General features: G+C 39.1%; 1 protein-coding gene across 1 annotated transcript in view; it reads left to right on the top strand.

Moving 5' to 3' along the window:
- The window catches only part of STK4 (serine/threonine kinase 4), a 90,798-nt gene that overhangs the window by 540 nt on the left and 67,050 nt on the right, over positions 1–23,208 (top strand). Inside the window, 5 exon segments of the mRNA XM_004272892.4 lie at positions 5,381–5,461; positions 11,476–11,604; positions 13,940–14,054; positions 17,778–17,942; positions 21,616–21,783. Coding sequence (XP_004272940.2) covers positions 5,381–5,461; positions 11,476–11,604; positions 13,940–14,054; positions 17,778–17,942; positions 21,616–21,783 — 658 coding nt within the window.

Genomic DNA, 23,208 nt, shown 5'->3' with positions numbered 1-23,208 from the left:
CCGGCCGAGGGGGATAAACGTGGGGCTGGTTAGAGAGATCGCTTGCTGGGGTAACATACTGGCGGAAGTGGGGGACAGGTGGGGGGAGCAGCTGCTGAGGAACGTGGGGACAAGTTAGGGAGAGCACCTGCTGAGGGCGGGGGCCACTGGGTGAGGACTGTCCTACAAGGGACTCACTGAGGTAGGGAGCATGCTGAAGCCAGATGAGAACCTACGAGGGGTCTGGCTAAGGGTTGGGTCGGGAACTAGCAGAGAGGAGAGCTGGGCAGACTTTCTAAGGGAGGGAGTCCCACCCGAGGGGTGCAGTGGAGAGGATCTGCTGAGGGGAAAAGCTTTGCGCCTGAGGCTGAAGATGGGCCAAGGCAGGTGGACGGTCTGGCAAGGGAGGCTTCGTGGAGGAGAGCATGTAAGAAGATGGTTTTGGTCCCCACTCTAGATGATGGCGCCTTTCATCCCTGATATCCAGGGTCCTCCAAATTTTCCTCATATCCAGCACTGGGAGGTAGAGAGGGAAATAAGAGACCATTTTCAGGACGGGCAAATTGAGGCCCAGAAGAGTTGAGACACAGTCCTGTATGTTGACTTCTTTGCTCTAGGTCTGGGTCACTGGACGTGGCCAGACTGTGCCCTTTTCAGGTCTGTATTGTTTTATATCAGCTCCAAATCCTCTTGCTCCCTGGAAATTGTTTTAAGTCAAGATCTGGGGGGTGGCTGATCTTGAAAAGTCTAATCCCCTGAGTTGGTTGCAGTTGTATCAGTGATTTGCTCTGTGGACACCAGGGTCTTCTCTCACTCTGCCACATCTGGAGAAAAATCGAGAGTAGAGACTGAGGTGCCAGTGCAGTTTGCTTCAGTTTCACAGAGACCTCTGACTTCCTGCAGCAGAATGAACTCTAAAGTAGGAAGTGTTCAGTGTGTGGGAATTCGGGGCAGTGGAGAGGTGAAGGGAAGGGATCGACAGCCTGGGCTGCGCCCTTGGCTTTGTTTGAAGGGCACAAACACTTGCAGAAGGCAAATAGCTGGTTGGGATGGACTCAGCTCACCCTACTGTAGTGTGCTGAGTCTGAAATAAAATCATTATTGCACTCATCTAGCACTTACTGGGCGCCAGACACTATTCTCAGTGCTTTCCATGTTTCTTGTTGAACCATATGAATTTGCTGATATTTGACCATTTTTGATCTATAAAAATAGAAGTTTCATATGGTTCAACTTATCGTTGACTCATTTGACCCTCACATCAATCCCATCACCTGTATCTCTATTTTACAGGTGAGGAAACTGAGGCCCAGAGAGGTTAGTGATCAGCCAAAAGTCCCACAGTTACTAAGTGACAGAGCTGAGATTTCTTTTAAAATTAATTAATTAATTAATTTTTGGCTGAGTTGGGTCTTTGTTGCTGCGCACTGGCTTTCTCTAGTTGCGGCGAGCGGGGGCTACTCTTTGTTGCGGTGCGTGGGCTTCTCGTTGTGGTAGCTTCTCTTGTTGTGGAGCATGGGCTCTAGGCGCACGGGCTTCAGTAGTTGTGGCACGCGGGCTTCAGTAGTTGTGGCACGCAGGCTCTAGAGCGCAGGCTCAGTAGTTGTGGTGCACGGGCTTAGTTGCTCCGCGGCATGTGGGATCTTCCTGGACCAGGGCTCGAACCCATGTCCCCTGCATTGGCAGGTTGATTCTTAACCACTGCGCCACCAGGGAAGCCCCAGAGCTGGGATTTTAATCCAAGCAGTCTGGTCCAGAGTCCATGCTCTTGGCTGCCTCAGTCTGATGCCTTTCTGGAAGTATCCCTGTTTCACAGGGCCTTGTGTATGTTAGCAGATATATGCTATAGCACCATAGATCCAATTATAAATGGACACTGGTTATAAATCCTTCTGAAACGTGTTCGTTCTCTCCCTGAGGCCCTGGTTTAATTGAAAAGAGAATTAGGAACCTGCGTTTTGTTTCTGCTTTTGCCTTGTGCTGTATAATCTTGGGCAAAAGAGTAAACCTTTTTGGTTTTGACACACTCATTTCCTGGGCCTTTTGGATTTTAAAAATTTTATTGAATGTGCAAGAGAAAAGCATTGCAGGGCTGAATTCTTTTTTTTTTTTCTTTTTCAAATTATGTATAATTTTTAATCAACATACAGGAGTACAACTCCTCTCATGAAGAGGGCAAGTACTCTGTAACACCTATAAGGTTGCTCCAAGCTTTTCTAACCTTACAGTGTGATTCTCAACCATCTTCAAGATCACTGAGATTAAATAAGTGGAGTATTAGTAAACTCTTGCTGGTCAGTATTTCAAAAAAAATCATCCAGGAGGGCTGAATACGTAAATGACTGGTGCTTTCCTGCTCACCATAGCTGGTGAACTGCCGGGACTTGCAGCCAGTTAACTTTATTATCATTTGAATCAGTTTGTTAGGCCTGCTGTGTCAGTTTCACAGACTGGGCGACTTAACAGAAATTTATTTCCTCACAGTTCTGGAGGCTAGAAGTCTGAGATCAAGCCATCAGCAGGGTTGTTTTCTGTTGAGGCCTCTCTTCACATGGTCTTCCCTCTGTAACTGTCTGTGTCCTTATCTTATGAGGACACCAGTCATGTTGGATTAGGGCCCACCCATTGACCTCATTTTTACCTTAATTACCTCTTTAAAGGCCCTGTCTCTAAATACAGTCACATTCTGAGGTACTGGGGGTTAGGACTTTAACATGAATTTGAGGGGGTTGGGAGAGGGAAACACATTAATTTTATTTTCATTAAAAAATTTCATCCATTTATCTTATATATTTGTTGTAACCCACAACAACTTCTGTGTGGAAAGAGGGATGGGTATATATAAACAAAATGGACCTTACAAGAGTTCTAAGGTGGGAGAAAGAAATTTGGGAATTAGCCAAACCGGTGAGTAACTACTTCATAAACACCCTTATTGTGTTTGGAAGATACAGGTGTCTTTTCAGAGATTCAGATGGCATGTGTTTCCAACAAGGGAAAGCAGTCCCAATGCAGGAAGTGTTCTTTGTGTCCTTGAGTTTGACATTTGTGTGTGACTAAGTGAATGATGATAGATTAAAGTTGACGGTTTATGTAGGAGTTTATGATTTTAAAAAGTGAGTTGCCATTAGATACAAATAGTGTGGTGGAATGTGTAAGTACATTTCTGGGATGCTGGCCGTCCACGTGGCCACCTGACTTAGGAGCGGAGCATCCCCCTGTGTTGGATCCATGGAGGCTGTGTTGCCCAGGCCTGTTAAGTTATGAGCAAGCAGTGAAACTACCTAGGACCTGGGGAAGTACAGCTGAGAGGGCTGAATCATCAGAGTTGGGCTGTTTGGTTATAGTGCTTCTTCCATGAAGACTCATGTAAAAAATAGCATTGAGTCCCTTATCAAAAGATTTTCCATAGAAATCTTATTTGTCGATAACACAGTAATACTTTTTCAGGGTGATATTCTTTTAGTTTTGAAACCTCACAAGGATTGCTGAGAAAGGTTTATGATTCTCATCATTGCATTCATTAATCCATTTAACAAATGTTCTTATTGACCACCTCTGGATTCAGGCACCAGAGATAAAAAGATCCCTTAAGACCGGACCAAAACCAAACAAAAACCCCACTTAGATTGTTTTAAAGAAGTATCTGAGCACTCATATAAAGTTTGTCTGTCACAGTATTATCAGAGGCCTGCAGCTGTCTCTCATGGCAGTGGCCGTTTCCTTTGTTATGCTGTGTTCTCTGTAATAGTTGAAATAGTGAGTTTTGCTTTTTGTAAACCACGAAGTCACCACTTCAAAGGAACACATTTGATCTTCCTTTATATGAACTGTTTATAAAACTGTAATTATACTTGAGAAATGAGGTATTGTCCATTGTTTAAACAGTTATAAATTCAATACTTCACCCCCCTCTTCCCCGGGTTATGGGATGTTCATTCTAATTTCTGAGTTCATAGAAATTTCACTTCTGACATTGAAGAGGAATTTCACTTCAGTCCTTCTTGTTTTGAAACTGGGAGTTTTTGTGATGTCATTGGAATTTAATTCTTAGAACCTTTTGATTTTCAAAGGTCGGTGTGGTCGTGTTTGTTAATTTTCAAGTTATGGAAGTTACTGACTTGGAGCAGTTCTCCATTTCTCTAGTCTTTGACATTTATAAAATCCTGTTAAGATTGTCTTTTTGAGATCAGCGTTTATTGGTGGATACACTTGATGCGTTGAGGTGTGTGGGTTTTTTTTTTTTTTTTGTCTCTTTTTTGGCTTCTTTCATGGTTTTGCCACTTTATCTAGGAAGGTACACATTTATGTGTATGTGTATTTTTTTTTTGTTCAAGTCTTTTCTTGTAAAAATTGGTATTGTCCAGCTAGTTTAAACATTTTTCTTTTCAAAGAAATTTTCAGTGGACTACTTCCATATTTCACCATTTCCTGAGCTCTCCTTTCTTTGTTGTCCTTTGTAGTTTCAGGAAACCATTGTGTAGAACCCACACACGCAACTAGTCCTTAGCAAACTCCTCTTTTAAGCCTGTTAATTTTCAGAGGTCTCAGAGTTTTTTTTTAAAAAACCCTACTCTTAATTTATAACCTTCCATGTTTGTCATAGTCAGAAAAATCGCAGTTATCTGGAAGTTGTGAGCAGCACCTATCTGATTTCGGGAAATAGTCAGGTATACAACTGCCCATCAGAGAGTCTTGGTGAGACTATTTGAAACTCCCAGCTGCCTGGTTAGTTTTTACTTTTGGTCACGTCTGAGTGTATACTCTCCACTTTCTGTTTCTGTGATACCTACAGAATCCACGTGTTTCGACAGAAGTGCCAAAGTCTTGCTAACGGAGGGCAAGACTCTTCTATGTCTTCCTTGGCCTCTAGTCTAAGACCATGTTTCAGTTCATAGCTAAGCTTGCATTAAACATCTTTTCTGAACAGAGAGTTATGCCATCTTAATTCATGGAATCTCAAGATTTAAATGGATTCTGAAGGTTATAGCTAATGCTTAAATCCACTCTATAACATTTCAGCCACACGAGGACTCATTTTCTGTTTAGATGCTCCAGTGATGGGAATCTAGGGACTTCTTAAGGCAGTCTAAACCATTTCGTAACAACTTTTATTGTTAGAAAATTCTTACTCCTGTGGAACTGAAGTCAGCCTCTTGGTAGCTCTTCACCCTCTGGTCCTGATTCTGCTGATCAGGGTGACCAAGGACATGTGTAACATGTCCATAGACCAGCCCTTCAGCTTCCCTTAAAGGTCTCTTAGCTTGCCTTTATGGTCATTTACCAGTGAAGACTTTGTAAAGAAATCCCTAAGATGCTAATTGTAAAATAAATAATGCATTTTGTATTCTAGTTGCTAGCAAGTAAAATGTATTTTATGTTTAAATTTCTTCGTCCACAGGCAGCTGAAAAAGTTAGATGAAGATAGTTTAACTAAACAACCAGAAGAAGTGTTTGATGTCTTAGAGAAACTTGGCGAAGGGTGAGTATACAGAAAATGTAGGTGGACTAAGTAGGTCCCAGTCTTTTTCCTGCCCCAACACCAGAAGGATGTGAACCTTTCTCGTGGCAATAATTTGGAAAACTAAGGAAAAGAAAGGGGAATGTTGCATATCACCACTGCTCTGGGTAGGAGGTAAATTTAATACTTGAAATGCCCTTTCCCTCTTCCCCCAATTAGTTCTATAGACAGATTTAGTGATTCCTGATCTTTTCAACACCATGGACATCTATTGTTTTCTCTCTTGTAAAATCTGTGGTTTGCATGATTTTATCTGTTTAACAAATAACACTAATTAGTTTTTACTTCATTTAAATTTTTTTTATTAATCAGACATATTTTAATTTTCTGTTCATAGCTTCTGAGAGATATGCAATAACTTGTTTCATGAAAAAAACACTGGAGGGACTTCCCTGGCGGTCCAGTGGTTAAGGCTCCACACTTCCACTGCAGGGGGCACGAGTTCCACCCCTGGTCAGGGAACTAAGATCCTGCATGCCACACAGAGCAGCGGGGAAAAAAAAGGAATTCAGCATTTTATCAATAGTTAATGCAGCTTTGGGAAATACAGTAAATAAGTCAAGGACTGTCACTACCTTTACATCTTTCCTAAGAGATCCAGAATTACAGGTGGGGAACCAGAGGACTTCTTGAAACACAGATTGTGAATGAGTTTATAAAATACTGGTGAAATGATATTTGGTAGTAGATAGTGGCCGTTATTGGCTTTCCTGATACAATAAACGTTATATCATAAGTTTTTATACTTTTACATATATTGATACTTTTAATCTTTGTATGTTTATTTCTTTTTCTTAAGGACCAAGACATTAAAATATTAGAGACACCCTTTCTTAAGTTTTTGTTGTTCATTTTTGAATAGGTAATCAAGTCACATGATCCAGAATTTTAAAAGTGTTACAATGAAAAAAATTTGCCTCCTGTCTCTATCTCTCAGCCACCCAGAAGCAACCAGTATAGCAGTTTTTTGTGTGTTCTTCAGAGGTAGTTTATGCTTATATAAGCAAATAAACATGTGGGTGTGTGTTTGTGTAATTTTGTAAAATCTCTTGGGAGTACTTCTGGTTCAAGAGAAGACCTGAAATGTTAACTTATAAAAATGTCAAATTAATGTCTGTTCTTTAAAATCAGCTTTTATATGTCATTATATTATTTCGGAGTTTAGTGTTATTTATGCCTAATATAGATATGCAATGTTAAACCCAATCCTGGATTACATGGAATAGGTTTTCATGGATTACCTCCTTGTGAAAAACATTAGTCATCATCTTTTTGTAAGTTGGAAAAATACTCTTTGGAATCAAGCAAGAAGTCAAGCAGAGAAGGGAAGTAAAAGATGACACCACCTGCGCTGCTAAAAGACAAGTACACGATGAATCTGAAACCACAAGTTGACCTGGCATTGTTAAAGGTATGCGGGGGGAGGGGAAAAAACCCAGTCCTTCTATGTCTCTTGCTTGCCATTTTCGGCTCTAACTTGATATCCTTGGTATTTCCTCAAGGCAGTGAGTCAAAGGCCCTTAATCTAACCATGCTCACAGGTTATACTTAGAATAAGATCAAGAGTGGTAGGCATAGTTGACTTATGTATGTAACTAACTTGTTTCTTTCATTTTTAATGAAAGTATATTACAGTTGTAAGAACATAGACTCTGAAGTCAGACATATCTGGGTTAAAACTTGCTCTACTGTTTATTAGTCATAATAAACAAGTGAGCTCGAGCAAATTGCTGAATATTTTGAAGCTTCGCAAACCTCAACTATAAAGTGGGGATATTTGCATCTCCCTCATAGGGTTATGTTGAGTGTTTCATGAGATGGGACTAAAGTACTTAGTACAGTGCTTGTCACCTAATAAGACCTCGTTAAATGGCAACTATTATTATTTTATTTTTAAATATATCAATTGAAGCATTTTTTCAGACCTTATCATGACAAATGAAAGTTAAGTCGTAAGTCTTAAAGTATATTTAGGTGTTTTTGAAGGGAGCTCTGTTTGGGTTGTTTGGTTTTGAGGAATGTCAAAAGAATACTGTAGACAGAGAGTGATCAGGAATGTAAAATGAGAAACTAAGCTAATTATGATTATTTTAAATTATGTTTTAGATCTATGGATGTCTTCATTAAGGACCTTGGAAATTTCCCTGTAAAGACATCACCAGAGAGAAAACAATTAAAACTTCAGATCTTCCCATGTTATCCTCATATTGTCTTTTTAAATGATACCACAAGTGCTTGGATTTCTGTCATCCCGACTGAATGAGCCTGAACAAGCTTCATTTAATGAGCAAAATCCCAAAGGAAAACCCAAACTGTGCTTCCTTCCTAAACACAAATGGCCATGCCATCCCTAAGTAGTTCTGGAAAATGAATGGATTGTGAACTCTCACTGACATGGGCCTTGTGAAATGAGCTCTGGCTAAAAGATTGTATCGGATTCCCAAGGCTGCAGCTATTCTGCCTTTTGAGGAAATCATGTGGATCTGTGGCAGAGCAGAGCCAAAGCTCCAGACCAGGATGGATGGACAGCACTTGGAAAGTGTTTTGAATTAGAGCCTAGTGCCTTTTTTTTCCTCTTATACTTAAAGTTTTACACATTGACTCATTTAAGTTTTTAATCCTAGGATAATAACAAAAACATCTTGCCCATGGTTTCATAGCTAGTGAGTGGTATTAAGACTTATGCCTGGTTAATTTGGCCTCAAATACTGTATAATTTCTATGTTTCTGCATTGACCCTTGCCTTGCATAACTTGTGGGAAGCACTTCCATCCCCACCATCTTTGTTCTCTGCCAGTTAAAATTCATTGAGTCACTGTAGTTTTTGTTGTAGGGAATTAGGTCTTAAGGGACTTGCCTATAAGGGAGCATGACTGCTAAAGCCTTCTAAATCCTCTCTACTGTAAGTGTGATCTGTGGAATCATGAATCTTAATCGTACCTATGAGCTCTTGGAGTTTTCTTGGCTGTCCAGATAGCATAGTGAGGCGTGGAGGGTGTTCTGGTCAAGACTGCTGAGTAAGTGCACGTAGGAACCTCTCCATTTCAAATATATAAGAATAATAAATGAAAAAATTTTTTTTAAATATAAGGATACATAGCCAGCTATAGACCAGGGGTAGAGAAGATAGCTGTCATCGTAAGAGGAGAGTAAAGCATGCCTTGTCCTTGTCGGAAGATTGTGGATGGGCTTCCTGTATGGAGTTGTGGTATCATTTGCCTGTGGCCTGGGGGAAAAGCAGAGGGACTGGTCTGACTATAGGAACTGGGCCTGGACTGTATTCAGGTATGGTGTCTTGACGGGCAAAAACCCTAAATCCTAGTGCAAGACCTGGTTTAAATTGTACAGCCTAGATGACTGAGCTAGGGGAACCATGAAACCATCCTGACATCATGAAACACTCATGACAGTGAGCACTGTGTAGAGAAGAATCATTCAAAATAAAAGGAAACCCATACAAGGAAATCCAGTGCCGTGAGATAATCAACAGACCTAACAAGTGGGAGAACTCCCACCCGAGGAAATAGAAATAATGGAGCCATCTGAAACAGGATTTAACGTTTGTTTACAATTTTCAAAAAGGTAAAAGGAGGGAATAACATCCTTAAAAGGAGAACACGAAATTATTAACATGAACAACCCCATGAAAAAGAAAAAGTTGGGAATCTTGACAATGAAAACTACAATAATTGAAGTTCTAGAGCCCAATAAATTGGATAAACAGTCAACTAGACAAGCTGAAGAGAGAATTTGTGAATTGAAAGCTAGAAGTGAGACTGATCACCAAATGCAGGACAAAAATATAGTGTTGGAAACTAGGAAGACAGCATGGATTGAGGAGGTCCAATATAGGTCCAATAGGAGCTCTAGAAGGAGATTAGAAGTAATAGAGAGGAAATAAAGAGATAATACTAAGAATTTTCCAGACTTGAATAAAGCCTTCAGATTGAAGAAGCTTATGGAGTGCCAAATAAATCAACTTCTAGTTATAGTAAAATTACAGAATGTTAAGGATAAAGAGAAATCTGAAAAGCTACAGAAAGAGAGATTACCCATGAAAAATGATAACCTGATGACAACTGACTTCTTTACAGCAATAGAAGATGAAAAACTACAGTAAACGAGCTGAGGGAAAGCTATTGTCAAAGAATTCTATATCCAGAAAAACTCGTTCCAGAATGAGGGTGAAATAAAGACCTTTTCACATGTATGGGACCTAGGGTATCAAGAATAACTTCGGATGAAGTTACAGAATACCCAACTAACAGTGGCTAACCAATGAGAGCGTTTAATAACTAAGTAGCAAAAAATCGGGGTGAAAGATTCCAGAACGGCTAACTGGCTTGATAATGGTTGAGCATTTGTGTAATTCTCATAGTCTCAAGATGGCCATGTTAGTTTCAAGCATCATGCCTCACGTGACAGTAACCAAAGCAGGAAAGGAGGTGGCAGGTGAAAATGGGCCACCTTGTTTGCTTCTCTCTTACCAGGGAGGAAAGTTTTTCCTAGAGACCCTTCAGAAGAATTCCTCTTAAATTTCATTGGCTGGAACTAGGTCATATGCTTACTACTAGTTCAGTCACTGGCCGAAGGGGATAGAAATCCTGCAACTGGCTTGTACCACCATGCTTTAGCCCCAGGGACCAAGCATTTGCCACCCTCACAAGTCAGGGCGTTATCGTATCAAGGAAGAAGGGTCAGTGGTTGGATCTTCCACACATGGTCAGCAGTTGCCTTTCCCTGGCAAAAAAAAATGTTTTAGGTAACACTTAAGTATCATTATACTAGCTTTGCCAATATAAGGGATTCTGATGGAATGGAAATTTTTTGTGTGTGCTCTACATAGATTTTTTAAAAAAGTTTTCTGTGACTTTCACATTGAAACAATCCTTGAGCGTCATTTTGTTAGCTAGAGCACTCAGCTACTTTGATGTATTAGGTGGCACTGTTATGATCTTTTTTTTCACTAAGACAGTATGAAGAAACAGGTGTGTTTGGGAAATATGAAAGACAATTTACTCATTATTTCCCTGACAGCCATCCAGAATTGCAGTGAAAATGTAATCTATGCAAGATGATATCTCATTTAACCATCACAATTGTCTCGTAGTAGTATTGTCATTTTATAGATGAGAAAATTGAGGCACAAGGTTAATAATATGTCTGCAAATGAGAGCTGATATCTAGTGGCGGTAGGACTCCAATCCTGGGTCTTTAGATTCTAAATCTACTGTTCTTTCAGCCCCCAAATTGAATAGCTACATAACCTTTTATTTATCTTGATAATAAACTCGTAAGGGAAGATAGAGCAAAAGGCAAAAAGAATTTGTATGTGCTCTGTTCACCTGATACTAGCATTTAAGAGGCTTACATTTTTAGTTTCCTTAATGTTTTAAGTATTATTGCAAATAGGAGGAGAAAGGACTAAAAGACCTCATGGGACTAGAATGAGTGCAAGAAAACCAAGACCCCCATTTTTGTACCCCAGTACAGATGTGGAAAGAATCTAGGCTTTGTATTCTGACAGACCTGGATTCATATCCTGGAATGACCACTTATTTATCACTTATGTGACCTTGGGCAAGTCAAGTAACCTCTCTGAGCCTTTTCACATTTGCCTGTAAAATAGGGATGATGACCCCTTCATGACCCCCTTTTTTGTAAGGATGAACCTCAGATGATGCAATTTCTAGCAGACATCAGACATGGTAGCTACTCTATCACTGTTATTTCCTACTAATACATTCAGTAAAATTTAAATGTGAAGTTTCTAAGATGCCATTTTGTGGTAAGTTCTCTTAAGGACAGTTTTTCCCTGAAGTACTTTAGCTATCTCAATTTTGCAAGTGTAGCTAAGTATGTATGTCTTGGGCATGTAGGGATATAAATTAGAATGGTGAGTTGCTTGTGTTTTACCACTTTTTATCTCTTGGCTTGCTTTGACTTTGTAAATGTTCTCCTTCCCCCAATTATAGGTCCTATGGCAGCGTGTACAAAGCTATTCATAAAGAGACAGGTCAGATTGTTGCTATTAAGCAAGTTCCTGTGGAGTCAGACCTGCAGGAGATAATCAAAGAAATCTCTATAATGCAGCAATGTGACAGGTAAAGGCATCTGGTGTTATTTTGGAGATAACATGGTTTCGAATATGCTGTGATTATATTTAGAGTTTGACGCCTAGAATTGCATTTACTTAGATATTTTGCAAACGGAAGAGTTTAGTGGAATCACTACGAATGTTCTTTTCAGCAAAAAAAATGATGAAAAAGTTTCTGTGTTTCAGCAGCTAAACTTTCAGAGTTTCTGTTTTTGCATTGTTTTGTTTTGTTTTGTTTCAGTTTAGCCCTTTTCAAAACTAGGAAGAAGAGGCAAAGAGGCAGAAGGTGGTGGTGGCTAGCCTTTTTTTTTTTTGATAATGATCTCTCTTACTTCCTATTGAGAAAACATTTCTACAGAGACAGCTACGAAGAGAGAATTCAAATGGTTTTCGCTCCAGAAACCTTAGAATAGCAAGTGGACCTATAAAAAGAGAATACTTATTTATGTATTACTGTTCTGTTCCTTCCTTCACAATTTTAAGAAATGATTCCAGCTCAGAGTAGTTAAGTATTTTATTTTTGAGGAACTAAGATTTGTCAAATGCTGCAAGCAGGAAGTTGGGCCAGCAGGTGACCGCAGAAAAGCACGTGGTTTGCCCTGAAGCTCCATGACAACATGGGAGGTCACTGTGGTGGAGCAGGCTTCCTCAGTTTCGATTGGCGAGAAACACAAACTGAAGGGCAGTGGCAGCTCTAGGGAGTTGAAAGGAGAATGAGAAAGTCTTGCAGCTCGAGGCTGCCTTCATCTTTCTGAAGCTCTTTTGGTCCGCAGATCAACTCAGTACCTCCTGTTTGTAAAGCTTGTACCTTAAGGCAGGTGGGGCTACCTGCTAGGCATTTTGCCCAGGAGCCCTTAAGTCTTGTAGACTTGTGAATGCAATCACTTCTCTTCTCCCTCCCTCCCTTTCTTTTTTTCTTTATACTTTTGTGGTTACTTTGTACTGGCTAAAACACTCCTATTTCTTGATTGGAGGGACCAGAGTAAGGTAGCAGTTTTTCTTTGCCTCTTGCATAAGATACATTACAGGAGCTCTTTCCAGTGGGCAAATTGGAACTTTGCCACTTTTGATAGACTGTGCAAGAGCTGTGTTCCAAACAGGGTGTGCAAATGTGTCTAATTAAAGATGAGGGATTTCAAAGAGCCTACTCTGTGCTAAGAAATACAAAGAGATACAGGGCAGAGTGCTGGCCCTCTTAGAGTTTATAGACTTTAATTGGACAGGACAGGCTTATAGATGAACAGGAGAATCTAGTCGACAATACAAGATTGTATAGGACATACTCCAGCAGTGAGTACCTGACAGTAATTGCCTTGTAGAGGCATTAAGTACTATAGAAATTCAGGGAAGGGAGAGCAGCTGTGGTGATCTGTATCTTAAGAGGTTTATTCATCCATTTCTTCATTAATATTTATTTTGTGTATGTGTATATTTTTTTCCCTGCTGTCCTTGTCATTGGCATGTTTCCCAAGGATGAAGGGGCGTTTGAAATTTTGAGAGTTAATGCAGCTGAGTTGGTTTTAGCATCTTCCGTTACTATGTTATGCAATATTATTTAGCCCTGATAATGATCTAGCTAAAGCTGGTAGCTTCAGAGGACAAATTATTTCATTTTAAAGGGATTTTGACATTTTTCTGGAATCTGTCTTCAAGACCCAAACTTTCAAGTCTGATTCTGAATATTTTTCCTTTACAATAGATTGTAGTATGATTTTATCTTTTTCCTTGTTACAAAGTATATGTGACTTCTTGGAAAAATGCAAATAAAAAAAGAAAGGAAACCACTTTTCTCTTTGGAGAGAGAATCGTTGTTAAATACTACTTGGTATACATATCCTTCCATATCTCTTTTTGGAGTTTCACCGTGCTTGCTATTATGTAACCTGCGTTTTTGTTTGTTTGTTTTTTGGTAAACAGAGTGTCGTCTCGTATTATCAAGTATTCTTCTATAACGTTTTCCATGGATTCATGGTTGTTGCATTAAACGGATATATCATTATTTCTTAGAGAAACTCCCTAATGTCAGACATTTAGATGGTATCTGAATTTTCACTTTTATAGACAGTACTGTGATGTTACCTATCTCTTTTTGAATATCTGTAATTCTTAGGATGAATTGCAGACTTACCACTGCTGGGTTGAGACCCACACAATTTTTGCACTGCTATTATTGCCCTCCAGAAATCTGTACTGTTTTACATTCTCATCAAGAGGGTGCGTGTTTTAACCTTAAATATGAATAATTGACCTCTTGAGCTGAGAAATTAATTTTCATGTATTTAACATCATGAATTCATAGGGATGTTTGAAGGCTGCTCCACTAACTCATTGTCTCTCTCTAGCCCTCACGTAGTCAAATACTATGGCAGTTACTTTAAGAACACAGACTTGTGGATTGTGATGGAGTACTGTGGGGCTGGTTCTGTGTCTGATATCATTCGATTACGAAATAAAACGGTAAGTTCACCTTCTGGAATAGTAGGTATTTCCCCCTTTCCATGGTTCTTTCCCCCTCTGCTTTTTTTTTTGTTTGTTTTTGTTTTTGTTTTGTTTTTGCGGTACGCGGGCCTCTCACTGTTGTGGCCTCTCCCGTTGCGGAGCGCAGGCTCAGCGGCCATGGCTCATGGTCCCAGCCGCTCCGCGGCATGTGGGATCTTCCCGGACCGGGGCACGAACCTGTGTCCCCTGCATCGGCAGGCAGACTCTCAACCACTGCGCCACCAGGGAAGCCCCCGCCTCTGCTTTTTGATGTCGCTTAAATGTGGCAGTTTTGATACCAACCAACCCAGTCCAGTGAAGTGCTTTGCTTATTTCTAACTGGGGACAAAAATGACAATCAGATCTTGGTTAAGCAATGAGTTCTGAGTGTTTAAATTTGGTTGGGTTTTCTCCTTCTACCCAGCGTGTTCACAGATTAGCTTCCTAATCAGAGAAAACTCTCTGTGAAAGATGATTTGCTGTTACTGTGATTGCTGAGAGGAAAGCTAGGAGTCATGGGTTCTAGTTTGGGTTCAGTTGCTTAAACTCCTTGTTTATTCGTTCAGTAAGTATTTCTAGAACACTGGTCTAGGCCTTCGGGATCCAGTAGTAAATAAGACAAGGACCGTGCTCTCGTGGTAGTGCATTTTCTAGTAAGGCAACAAAAAGCAAATTAGTGGTAACCAGAGAATAAATACCAGATAGAACTGCTGTGAAGACAGGGAGTGACAATAAAGTGATAGTGGGTGCTTGGTGGGCTACTTGCGAGGAGATGCTTGAGAAATGTTTAATTGTCACTCGGGGAGGCGACATTTGAAGTAAAACGTGAATGACGAGAAGGAGCCATGAGTTCTAAAGAACATTCTAGGTAGAATGAATTTGGCATGTTTGAGTGCTGGAGAGAAGGCCACTACATGACTAGAGAGGAATAGGTAAGGGGGAAGCTGTAGGAGGTGAGGTGAGGCAGGGGGGCAGGGCTAGATTATGTTGTGTATTATTGGCGGTGATAATGAGTTTGATTTTTTTCCATGTACAATAGGAAACAGTTGCTGGGTTCTAAGCAAGTGAGTGAGCCATCTGATATAAAAGATAACTTCTATAAACAACAAGGTCCTACTGGGTTGGCCAAAAAGTTAGGTTGGGAGTTTTTGTTTTTTTAATTTAATTTAATTTATTTTTTATACAGCAGGTTCTTATTAGTTATCTATTTTATACATATTAGTGTGTACATGTCAATCCCAATCTCCCCATTCATCACACCACCACCACTTTCCCGCCTTGGTGTCCATACGTTTGGTCTCTACATCTGAGTATCTATTTCTGCCCTGCAGACCGGTTTATCTGTACCATTTTTCTAGGTTCCACATATATGCATTAGTGTACGACTCACGTTATATTTCTGTTGGGCAGCGCTACCTTAACTGATTAACTCAGCTGCTTAGAATAAAGAGTTAGTAAGTCATGAACTTTGTTCTTTGGCCACAGAAGGTACCCCAAACTCTTGCTTGCCACTGTGCCAATAGCGTTTGCTTGGATTTTAATGAAACCTCTGTCATTTATTAGCTCTGTGACCTTTGGCACAAATTACTTGTCTGTGCTTCACCTTCCTTATCTGTGAAACGGTGATGATAATAATAGTACCTACCTCATTCGATTTTTTTTTTTTAATTTGTATTTATTTATTTATTTATTTATTTTTGGCTGTGTTGGGTCTTTGTTGCTGCACGTGGGCTTTCTCTAGTTGCGGCGAGCGGGGGCTACTCTTCGTTGCGGTGCACAGGCTTCTCATTGCAGTGGCTTCTCTCATTGTGGAGCACGGACTCTAGGTGCGCGGGCTTCAGTAGTTGCAGCACACGGGCTCAGTAGTTGTGGCTCACGGGCTGTAGAGCACAGGCTCAGTAGTTGTGGCACACGAGCTTAGTCGCTCCGCGGCATGTGGGATCTTCCCGGACCAGGGATCGAACCCGTGTCCCCTGCATTGGCAGGCGGATTCTCAACCACTGCACCACCGGGGAAGCCCCTCATTCGATTTTTATAAGGATTAAGTGAGATTATAAAAGTAGTGCGTAGCATAGATGAAATGCTTAATATTTTTTAGTTATTTTTAATATTATTAGCATAGTGCCTGGCTCATAATAGATGCTTATTAAATATTTGGTGATTGTCTGATTGATTCTGTAATAGTTATTAAACAACATGGTTTCTTACATGCCTTACTATATCATTTGATTTTCATGAAGATCTTGAAGAAAGGTGATTCGCCTATTTTATAGGTGGAGCAACTGAGACTAAGAGACATTAGATAACTTGCTGAAGTCACACAACTAGAAAGTAGAGCCAAGAGTAAAAACTAGGTCTTTCTAATCCCAAATTGTATACTTTTTGCACCACAGCATATTCCCTTCTAAATATGAGTTGTTCGTCAGAAGGGGACTGATTGAGAGTCTGTTGATTGAGTTTGTTTAGGACTGGGGTTGGATCAGCACAAAGTCAGCATTGCACCGATCAGATATTCTGTTAGTCTCCCGCATTCTTGCTTACGTTTACTCATCATCATTCAGCAAATATTTTTTCAGGACCTATGGTGTGCTAGGTGGCTTTCTTGGTGCTAGGGATTCAATAGTAAGCAAATCAAAGACATTTTAAAATGGAGCTTATGTTTCTAATAGGGAAGATGTCACATAAATAGGTATACAGATAATGTATAGTATGTCAGGTGGTGATAATGCTGCAACGACCAATAAGTAGGATAAGGGGATAGAGAATGGTCTAGGAATGGATGGAGCTAGCAAAGGCCTCTCTGATTTTCTGATGAGGTGACATTTGGGCAGAGACAGTGAAGTAAGGGACCAACTCATCCAGAAATCTAGTTGAAGGGCACTGCAGGCAGAGAGAACAGATAAAAAGGCCCAGAAGTGGTAGTGTGTTTAGAGTGTTCAAGGAATAGCAGGGTAGCCTATGTGGCTGAAACAGGATGAGCAAGGTAGAAGGTGATAGAAGATGAAGGTAGCTGGGAGCCAGATAAGGTAAGACCTTGGTGAGGACTGGCTTTAATTCTGAGTGACTTAGAAAGGCACTGGATGATTTTGAGCAGATATGGCTTATATTTTAAACGGTTCATTATGGCTGCTGTGTGGAAAATACAATGTAAAGGGTCAAGGGCAGAAGCAACGAGACCAGTTAGGAGATTATTAGAATAGTTCTGGCAGGGCATTATGGTGGCTTGGATCTGGGTGATTACAGAGGATATAGTTGCATATATATTGAAGATAGAGAAGAGCCAAGGATGACCTCAAGGTTTTTGGCCAGAGCAACTGGAAGAATGAAATTGCCTTTTACTGAGAGAGAGAAGACCATGGGAAGAGTAGAGTAGGTGAGTGGGTGGTAAAGAAAGGGATAGGGTGGTGGTAAAAATAAAGAATTTGATTTTGACATGTTATGCTTATGATGCTTGTTAGGTATTCATTTGGAGGTGTAGTGTGGGCAAATATATGAATCTGATATTTGGGGAGAGATCTGGGCTGGAAATAAAACTTTGGGAGTGGCCAGCATAGCGATGGTATTATAAGCTGTCAAATGCTGTTCACATGTTGAATAAGATTGTATATTCTAGGAAAGGAGTTTGGGTCTTATTTTTTTTTTTCCTTCTTCAGATGTGCTGATGTAAACTAATAGAATTTTAACTTCTCATTCTTTTTTCAGTTAACAGAAGATGAAATAGCTACAATATTACAGTCAACACTTAAGGGACTGGAATACCTTCATTTTATGAGAAAAATACACCGAGATATCAAGGCAGGAAATATTTTGCTAAATACAGAAGGTCATGCCAAACTTGCAGATTTTGGGGTAGCAGGTCAGCTTACAGTAAGTAAAAATGTTACTTGTGTAGGTAACTTCCAGGTCTTTCTTGAGAAGCAGTTCCTTTTATTTATTTATTTAAAAATATAATATTTGATGTAATTGAATTGTAAAAAATTTAAAAATGTACCAATAGGTTACAAAGGAGCTGGTAGGTTATTTTAGATCCTTTCCTGGACTTCAGGTCCATAGTTTATCTTTGTTTAGCTTTGATAAAGATAAAAACAAAAACAGGAAATAATGGAGTAGAAGTTTAAATTCTACTGGGCTACATCATCATATTTATAAAAGGAAGAAGAATTAAATCTAAATAGCTTTCCTTGAATAAGACAGAATGTCATCTCATTCAGCCTCCAGGTAGCAGTTGGCTTTACTGAAAACACTCTCCTCATTTGGTTCCAAAATACAGACTCTTGATTTTCCTCCAACCTCAGTAGTGCATGGCAAGTAAATAAACCTTGCTTTAAAACAGGAAGTCTAAAATTATCTGATTTTGTAAAATCAGATAATATATGTGAAATATGTGTAGAAAATAGAAGGAGTTCTGGACAGATATATACTAAAATTTGCAACAATGTTATCTGTCATTTTTCTTGGGTAGTAGAAAAATATATACATATATAGTTTGTTTGTTTAGAGCTGGTATTATATATAGGTTTTATTTTTTAAAATTTTAAATCTGCCTGGAACATGTTAGGGAGTTTCATAGGTATTGCAACAGCACAAAAATTGCTTTGATATTTAAAAAAACTCAGGAACTTATTCTATACTGTGATTTGTGGGCCCTTCCAAAGATTTTGTTGTTAGCACATAAGTAAACAGTACTAAACAGTATTATCTAAATTACAATCTTAATAAGGAAATCAAATTGAAAAAAAAAATCTCCTGGTGCTGTGTAAAAGATACTACAATTTAAAATATCAATTGCATTTAGTAACTGAGACTTTTTCCACAGAAATAGAAAATAACAATTTAAAATTCATATGGAACCACAAAAGGCCCCAAATAGCCAAAGCAGTCCTGAGAAAGGAGAACAAAGCTGGAGGTTTCACACTTTTTGATTGCAAACTCTATTACAAAGCTAAAGTAATCAAAACAGTATGGTATTGGAATAAAAATAGACACATAGACCAATGAAAGAGAATCGAGAGCCCAGAAATAAACTCATGTTTATACAGTCAACTAATATTTGACAATGGAGCCAAGAATGCTCAGTGGGAAAAGATGGTCTCTCCAATAAATGATCTTGGGAAAACTAGATATTCATATGCAAAAGAATGAAACTGGACCCCTTTCTTACACCACTCACAAAAATTAACTCAAAATGGATTAAAAACCCTAAATATGAGGCCTGAAACCCAAAAACTCCTAGAAGAAAGCATAGGGAAAATGCTCCTTGGCATTGGTCTTGGCAGTGATTTTTTGGATATGAGAGTAAAAGCACAAACAGTGGGACGTCATTGAGATTTTGGTTGGGATTGAATTGAATTGTGTTGAGGTTGTGTTGAATCGTAAATCAATTTGGAAAATATTGCCATCTTCATGATGTTATGCTTTAAAAGTCCTTTTCTGCTTCAACATTGTATAGCTATTCATCTATACTTTCCTTTAGTACTTTTTGGATTTTGTTCTTTGTATTTAAATTTTCATCCTATTTGAACTTACTTTGGTGAAAGCATAAGGTAGGAATTTAAGTGTAGAATCTTACAAATGAATAGACAGTTGCCCAGTGCTTTTTTCCCCCCATAATCTATCCTTTGCTTGCTGATTTAAAAATGACGTTTTAATCATATCTTCAAATTATACATTTATATACATATAGGGGTGTGTGTGTGTTTCTATACCATAATCTGTTTCTGGACTTAATATTTTCCATTGCTATGCTGCTATACTAATATAACTTTGTAATACAGATCTAGTTAGGTTAGTATCTACTTATTACTCTTAATGTTCAAAAAACGTTTAGTTATCCAGATATCCATTTCTAACTGGAAATAAACCTTGACAACAACATTGACTGTCACCACATGAATGGTGCAAATTTGAAGTTTCAGAGCAAAGGAAATGACTTAAGCAGTAAGTTAGTTCCTCTGTTAAATTTTTACATAGGACTGACAAAGTGAGATCAATTTAAAAATATTACCTGTTGTTTGCTCCTGACTGGCATAACCTAACTTAAGTGATAGACATTTTAGAAGGAACATGGGTGATGATGATGGGAAGTCCTGTTGTCTATTTAGTTCTGTTTAAAATCCTTCTCTTCCTAAAACACAGGAATTCTAGAAAGGTTCTCTTTCATTAGGGCCATGCTATTCTGGGAAAGTATGCAAGTAGTTATTTGCCCATGTGTACTATATTCATATATTAATTAAGCCCCAAAGTAAGACTATATATATATATATACAGTATAATATTATATAAAATATATATATATTATAAAAAAGAAAATCATATTTGTACCATATGTACACACATATTTTCTCTTTTTTAAATTTTCTCTTTTTAAAATTTCCTGATTGCACATGTAATATACACTCACATAATCCAGCTGAGTGTTACAAAAGTATACGGGATGGAAAGTAAAAGTCTTTCATAATTCTGTCTTCTAGATATGATTCTTGTTAATAGTTTGGTGTATATTACTTGGAGATTTTTTTTTCTATCCATATAACAGCAATGTTTATTATTATTGGTTGTTGTTTTATTGTTGTTTTGATCATTGTTTTTCTTTTACAAAGACAAGGCTGTATTATATATAATTTTGAACATAAGTTTTTTGCTTCACAATGTGTCTTGTACATTTTTTCCATGTCAGAAAAGTGTATCTAGGTCCTTTTTTTTCATTGTATGGATATGTATTTAACTTACTTCCTTTAGTAGGAAGTAAGTTGTGTTGTTTCCTTTTCTTTTTTCTCCCCCTTCTATTACAAATATTTCTACAGTACTTGTGCATATATCTTGGGGTACTTACATATAGGATACATTTCTAGAAATAGATTTGAATCAAAGGATATGGACATATAAAATTAATAAATATTGCCAAGTTGCATACTAAAACATTGTATCAGTTTATGCTCCTATAACATTGTATTTTAGTGCCTGTATTTTAATCTATGCTATTATTAGCAATAGTTATTAGTAATCAATCTCATTTTAGTGTTTCATTAATTGATTATTATTTTTTAAATTAATTAATTAATTAATTTATTTTTGGCTGTGTTGGGTCTTCGTTTCTGTGCGAGGGCTTTCTCTAGATGTGGCAAGTGGGGGCCACTCTTCATCACGGTGCACGGGCCTCTCACTATCGCGGCCTCTCTTGCTGCAGAGCACAGGCTCCAGACGCGCAGGCTCAGTAGTTGTGGCTCACGGGCCTAGTTGCTCCGCGGTATGTGGGATCTTCCCAGACCAGGGCTCAAACCCGTGTCCCCTGCATTAGCAGGCAGATTCTCAACCACTGCACCACCAGGGAAGCTCGATTGATTATTTTTTGTGTTTTAATAATTGATTGAGAATCTTTTATGTTTCTATGTCATTTGAATTTCTTTTGTGACTTGATCAATCATGCTTGAGTATGGTTTGTGTATGTATTTCAAGTCTAAGACATTTCTTATTGCTGGAAGGGACTCTTTTTCTCAACAGTTTTATTGCTTAGTGTTGATCTCTCTCCTTTCTATTTTAGGATACCATGGCTAAGCGAAATACAGTGATAGGAACACCATTTTGGATGGCTCCAGAAGTGATTCAGGAAATTGGGTACAACTGTGTGGCAGACATCTGGTCGTTGGGAATAACAGCCATAGAAATGGCTGAAGGAAAGCCCCCATATGCCGATATCCATCCTATGAGGGTAAGGAAATGGACAGAAAACCAATGGGGTGGTTAGTTACCGGTGATCATTAGAAACTTAGTTAAATGACTGACTTGGTTGGGTACCAAACAATAAATGAATTAATTGTAAATAATTGATAAGTGTCAGTCTAGACTCCAGATGATGATACACTTCCACTAGTTGTAGTCACTAATGAAGCCAAGTGTAATCCACCCCTCTCCATTCTAGAGGTTGTGTATTAGTAGCCCTCTGGTAGGACGTGGGCTAGGAAATGCATGGTTGACTTGTGCAGTGTATATGTTTTTAATAGTTCAGGTGCTTACATTTTAACATAACGACACTAACTGGAGCTGAGCAGCAGTCCTCTCCTTTATACGGGGCATGGTCTTTCCACTTTATCAGTCTCCATGATTCCCTATTCGCCAAGTATCACTTACTGCGGTGTTTTCTCTAATGTTTTTTATAGTAGTATTAAGAGGAAAGTGGACTATTTTTTTAAACTTATGTCACTGACACCCAGTCTGATTCATTTGTTATCTTTTTCCTGCCTGACCCTTATAGGTATTTACATGTATAAGTTCTGGAGGGTCTGTACTCTCCAACTTCCATCCACTTTTAGAGTATGAAGGGCCCGTAGGTTCAGTCTCCATTGAAACTCCTTCAGTGTAGCTACGCTAAGCAGTTTCCAGGCTTTCCCCACCCCTAGAACCCCTCATGATAGCACTGTTACAATACTTTGACCCTACCTTCTTCAGCGGCTCCGTAGTCTTCTCCATACCGTCCAACTCAGCCCCTCCTCTCTTCTGATTAAATAGTCCTTCTATTAATAGACTTAACAGTTATTTATTTATTAAAATTTATTTTATTTATTTATTTATTTTTGGCTGCGTTGGGTCTTTGTTGCTGCGCACGGGCTTTCTCTAGTTGCAGCGAGTGGGGGCTACTCTTTGTTGCGGTGCGTGGGCTTCTCATTGCAGTGGCTTCTCTTGTTGCGGAGCACAGGCTCTAGGCACGTGGGCTTCAGTAGTTGTGGCACGTGGGCTCATTAGTTGTGGCTCGCGGGCTGTAGAGCACAGGCTCAGTAGTTGTGGCGCGTGGGCTTAGTTGCTCCATGACATGTGGGCTCTTCCTGGACCAGGGCTCGAACCCGTGTCCCCTGCATTGGCAGGTGGATTCTTAACCACGGCGCCACCAGGGAAGCCCCCAGTTTTTAAAAAAGTATTCATGTGCCCAAAGATAAGCTCCTGTCTTTTCGGGGGGGGCAGAAGTGGAGAAGGGTGGGAAGATTTACTCGTTATATTTTTAGATTTAAAGAATATAATTTAAGCTGATTATTGCAAAGAGTTTTATGGGTTTTTGTTTGTTTTCAGTTAATTAATTTATTTATTTTTGGCTGTGTTGGGTCTTCGTTTCTGTGCAAGGGCTTTCTCTAGTTGCGACGAG

This window comes from Orcinus orca, chromosome 16 (genome assembly GCF_937001465.1).
Source record: "Orcinus orca chromosome 16, mOrcOrc1.1, whole genome shotgun sequence".
Taxonomy (NCBI): Eukaryota; Metazoa; Chordata; class Mammalia; order Artiodactyla; family Delphinidae; genus Orcinus; species Orcinus orca.
This window is presented reverse-complemented; position numbering and strand designations above follow the sequence as displayed.